Source organism: Lotus japonicus, chromosome 1 (genome assembly GCF_012489685.1).
Source record: "Lotus japonicus ecotype B-129 chromosome 1, LjGifu_v1.2".
In the NCBI taxonomy this organism is placed as follows: domain Eukaryota; kingdom Viridiplantae; phylum Streptophyta; class Magnoliopsida; order Fabales; family Fabaceae; genus Lotus; species Lotus japonicus.
In genome coordinates this window covers 17,129,008-17,134,426 of record NC_080041.1, presented here as the reverse complement: position 1 = coordinate 17,134,426, position 5,419 = coordinate 17,129,008, and the positions used below count along the sequence as shown (strand labels likewise).

General features: G+C 49.2%; 1 protein-coding gene across 1 annotated transcript; it reads left to right on the top strand.

Moving 5' to 3' along the window:
* Positions 1-3,072: 3,072 nt before the first annotated feature.
* LOC130728422 (uncharacterized) lies at positions 3,073-4,872 on the top strand. The gene is made up of 2 exons (XM_057579890.1): positions 3,073-3,916; positions 4,868-4,872. Exons 1-2 carry the CDS (start codon positions 3,073-3,075, stop codon positions 4,870-4,872), a joined length of 849 nt encoding a protein of 282 aa, XP_057435873.1.
* Positions 4,873-5,419: the final 547 nt, after the last annotated feature.

Below are 5,419 nucleotides of genomic sequence, written 5' to 3'. Positions count from 1 at the left end.
CTCACTCAATCACTTTGGATCTTTTTCTCTCGCGTACGGCGTACCCTAAGTCCCTCCCAAGCTCCCACCCAACTACCCAAGCACCCACCAAGCCACCAAACCAGTCCACTGCGCCTCCCTCCTCATCCTCGCCCGTCACGCCACGCCTACCACCCTCCTCGCCCGTCGATCTTCACGGATTGTTGTACACTGTATGTATAATCTGCCCCAATTTTCCATACCATCACCCCTTTGACTTGGTTTTTCTTTTTCCACTCCCAATTCTCGTGTTGAACTATTTTATATCGTGATAGACATGCAACTTTAAGAACTTAGTTATCGTTTTGGTGAGATTAATACTCAATTGCTCATTTGCTTGGGTTCTTTGGATCCATCTAATTTGGTCTCTGCTTTTGATAAGACAAAGGTATTGAAATTTACAAGTTTTTATCCACATGACTTCACTCCATTTAATTTAGTGATGCTTGGTGATGCACTAGATTGTTACATCATCGATATGCGTATGAATGATGAATTTACCCATTTGAAAGGACTCCAACAACATTCAGAGATGTTGGTTGAAAAAGGAAGACATGTTGTTTATCCACTAGTTTATCTTCTTTTGAAATTGACACTGATTTTGCATGTTGCAACGGTAACTGTAGATAGAGCTTTCTCTGCTATGAATATTGTGAAGAATAGGTTGTGTAACTGAATTGGAGATACATGGATGAACGATTGTTTAGTTACACACATTTTAGAGTGATATATTTAATAACAGTGTCTCTGAGTTTATTGTTCAGCGATTTCAGAATATGAAATCACGTAGAGGACAACTATGACTTTTATAATTTCTGATGTATAAACATATTAAAGTTGTTTTTAATTGTATTTTTACCGATGTGTTCATTTGAAAAATTTGAACCTTGTTCTGGGAATGAACATTGAAAGAAGGGATAGTACCTAAAGAGTGGAAGAATGTGCTAGAGAGAGAATAAGAATACTGAATTTCATGTGTTATTTCATAAAGTGAGCCAAAAGTCCTTTACAATTGGTAACTACCTCCTATTTATAGAGCTTGGGCACTACCTATTGGGCCAATTGGGCCTCCGAGGCCAAGGCCCAACTTAAGGCCAGGGCCTCGCCTCGGGGCGGGCTACATGCTGGGCGTTGCCCCTCTAGGGGCTCGCCCAGTCCACTAGTCCACAAGACACCGAGCTCGAAGTATGAGAGCTAAGTGTGTCTTTTAAATGCCTTTACATGTATCCTATAGTACACTGGGATCTAAGCTGCCAACATGGCTTGAGAAAAGAGAAGTAGACTACGCCGCCAACATGGCGTAAGCAAAAGGAATCAGGCATTTTTGGTCTTGGCGAACAACCCAAACCGGCAAGTCCACAAGTCCACAAGTCCACAAGCGGCGAGAACGATCGCTCCGTACTGGCGATTGGTTGGAGTAGGTGAGCGACCATTCGCCGGCGAGAAAGGTGGCAAGCATTGGTCAGGTACTGATCACCCAAGTGTGGGCTGGCAATGTCCCTGGCGAGTGACTGAACTTTAATGCTGGCATTACTTGTCAGGCGATGGCGTTTGGTTTCCATGGTGGCGAGGCCTTTCGCGCTTCCACTTATTTCAAAAACCTTTCAAATCCCCAACTGCCCCACGTGACGCGTCAGTTACATCAGTTTTCCCCTTTCTTCGGAACCGTCACTTCACTTTTCATAACTGTCCCATCGTGCGCAATAAACCCCATCACACGCGTTCCACTTCCCCAAAAAACCATCATGACTTCCAGTCTTCCACACGTGTCCAACACGCGTCACCTTTCCAACTTCTCCCCCCTGCCTATAAAAACCCTTCTTCCCTACAATCATCCCTTTCCGAGACCGCTTTTTACTTCCCTTATTGCCTACCAAGCTCCTTCTTCCAACTTCCGCTCCGGTGCCGTTGCCTATCACCCTTTCCGCTACCCACTCTACACATCCTTCTCCGGTGAGTCCTCCTTCCCTAATTTCTGCATCATATCTCTACTCATCTTTTTCCCCTTTCACTCATTTGACTATAGAAAATGGCTTCAAACCCTAACTCCCCTAATCACTCCTCCTCTTCTTCTGGGAGTGATCCTGACTCTACCGCAGCCGGCGGCCTCCGCTTAGAGGTCCCGGAGGTCCCTCAATATCGACTAAAAACTTTCACAACCCTGCCCCTTCCAGTCCAAATAGCGCCCTCACACGAGGCCATTGACCATCCTTCCGTTTTCCAGGATAGGGAGACTATCGTGGAATTCGTAAGTAGCCTTGGCGGCTTGTCTGATGATGACGAACTAAACGCCAAACTCCGGATTTGGCCCTGCAGTACTGAAGACCGCCCCTGGCTTCACAGGGCCGACGGCGATGTAAAGGGATCTCATTTCTTTTTTACCTATGAGTATATGTTCGGCGAGCTTGGAGTCAGACTTCCTTTTTCGCCCTTCATTCAGACCGTTCTCCGCGATATCAACGCGGCTCCTTGCCAACTTCACCCCAATGCCTGGGCCTTCATCCGGTGCTTTGAGATCTTGTGCGCCGCTGTTGGCACCGCCCCATCTCCCTCCACCTTCTTTTACCTCTACGATGTTGACCCCAAGTCCATCAAAAATAAAGGGTGGATTTCTCTAAAGGCCCGAGCCGGCCGTAAGTGCCTTAACCCTCATAAGAGTAATGCGAAGTCCTCCTTCGCCCGGCGATATTTCCTCGTGGCGGTTCACCCTGCTTATCCCGATGCCTTCACTCTTAGGGACGGGATTGCCCTTTTTCCTCTTTATTGGACGGAGAAACCCAACAGGATTACAGACCCTTCGGAAGAATCTTTGTCTCTCAATGACAAAGCCTTTTTGAACCTCCTCGCCCCGCTTCCTGTCCTTGACTGCTCAACAGTCCTTGAGGGCGCTCGCCTCTCAAGGACACCCAAGTACCTAGGTCAATTTACTTTTGCCATCGCCATATCTCTTCTCATTACTTATGTTGCTACTAACCCCTCCCCTTTCCTTTTTTTTTTGTTGCAGGAGATATGAACTTCACTAACGCCGAGCTCTTGAAAGCTTGCGAGAGGAGAATGGCCCGCTTTTCCCCGAAGTTCAACACTGAAGGCGATGGGAAAAAACGGGGCGGTGCCGAGAACCAAACCGAGGGTGCTCAGGCCCCCAAGAGGAGGAGACTAGTCAAAGGCTCTTCCGCCAGCTCCTCCAACCCCGGCGCTCAACCCACCGCCGCCACCGTGGTCAAAGGCAAGAAAGCTGCCTCTGGTGCCGCCACTGCAAGCTCCAAGTCCCCTACTGACGGGACTCCTACCGCCGAAGCTCCCGCCGCTGCGACCACTGAACCTGTCACTGACACGAATCTCGATTCTGCTGCCGCTGGTACAGCCACCGGTGCCGCTGCCAAGTCTACCACCATAGGCGCCACGACAACAACTGCTGACCAGCCCTCAACTGCTGGCATAAGCGCCGCAGCTGCCCACACATGCTCCGATGCCGCCGCCGGGGAGAAAGAAAGGGAAACAGAAAAAGAAAACCCCAAGTCTTCCCTACGCCATGTCACTCCTCCTAGCCCGCCTCCCACGAACGATGAGCGTTCCTTGTCTCCCCCACCCCGCCAAGGAGAAAATCTCTCGCCCGGTGCCGCCACTACTTCCGAGGCAACCCAGATTGAGCAAGCTCCTGACAACAGAAGTAGTTCTTCCAGCCACTTCAACATGCTACCCAATGCTATTGAGCCCTCAGAGTTCTTGCTCACTAGCCTCAACCGCGACGCCATAGAAAAAGAAGTGTTGAGCCGAGGCATCAACGAGACCAAGGAGGAAACCCTTGCCTGTCTTCTACGTGCTGGGTGCATTTTCGCCCACGCGTTTGAGAAATTCAACTCCACCGCCGTTGAAGCTGAGCGGTTGAAGGCTGAGAGTGCTCAGCATCGAGAAGCCGCCGCTGCTTGGGAAAAGCGCTTCGACAAACTGGCGACGCAGGCGGGAAAAGACAAAGTCCATGCCGACAAGTTGATTGGCACGACAGGAATTAAAATCGGCGAACTGGAGGATCAGCTGGCGCTGATGAAGGAAGAAGCGGATGACCTCGATGCAAGTCTTCAAACGTGCAAAAAGGAAAAAGACCAAGCTTAGAAGGACTTGATCGCCAAGGGCGAAATGCTGGTTGCTAAGGAGTCAGAGCTCAAAGCATTGCACGCTGAGCTGGAGTCAATGAAAAAGGCGCTGGCGGAGCAAGAGAAAAAGTCCGCTGAGTCCTTGGCTTCGGCGAAGTCTGACATGGAGGCGGTGATGCGAACCACGTCCGAAGAGATCAAGAAGGCAAACGAAGCTCATGGGGAAGCCCTCGCCACTAAAGATGCTGAGATTACCACCCATCTCACGAAGATTAAAGGGCTAGAGGACGAGCTGGTGATGGAGAAGGCCAAAGCCGCTGAGGCGAGAGAACAAGCCGCTGACATTGCCTATGACAATCGTGAGCGCGGTTTCTACCTCGCCAAAGACCAGGCCCAGCATTTGTTCCCGAACCTTGATTTCAGCGCTATGGGGGTAATGAAAGAGATCACCGCTGAAGGACTGGTTGGTCCTGACGATACTCCTCTGATTGACCAACACCTCTGGACGGCAGCTGAAGAAGAAGAAGAAGAAACAGGAGAGGAAGAAAGAAATAATGAATAGTGTAATTTTAATTTTACTTAGCCTTTACCGCCTTCTGTAATGCATTTTTCGTCATTCCTATATATAAACAACCCTTCGCCATAGCTTTATATTGTCTCCAAATACTTTGTAAATTTGTTGGATTGCTTTCGTCGTACATTTTTTGGTCGCCGCATTCTTATTGTTTCAAAAAATTTAAGAATGAATTTCGTAGTTTAACGCCCCGACACGCCGAAGTAATAAGATACTCAACATACCAAGCACTCGCCTTCCACCTTATTCATTCGCCGACCTTATATCTTGCGCTATTTTTTCACGCGTCATATGATTGAATTACGCCTAACGACTTCGTGCATTAATTTTAACTAGGACTTGTTGCTTGGCATTTCACCGCCAAGACTTTAGACGTTTTCCACAAAGGAATAAACGACCTCCATTCTTGAGGGCTTCGCCCGGGGCTTCGCCCGCTCGGGGCTTACGATGCTTGGGTCCCAATGGCCATTTGGGGGTCCCAAGTCTTTTGCCTAGCTTATGGCGCTCGTCGTATTCTGGCGAGACTTACCCAGCACGTCGTTTACGGGACCGGCGATCACATCAGACTTTCCGGGGGGAGATTCCCAGGCGTCAAAGGCCCTTTGTGGAATCGCCACCACCTTCAGGGTTCCAGCAAGCCCCTTTGGGGATCAAGCTTGTCCCACCTAGTGATCGTCGTAATTCTTTATATCGATCGGCAATTCCGATCGTCAGGGAATCCCTGAAATTTTGG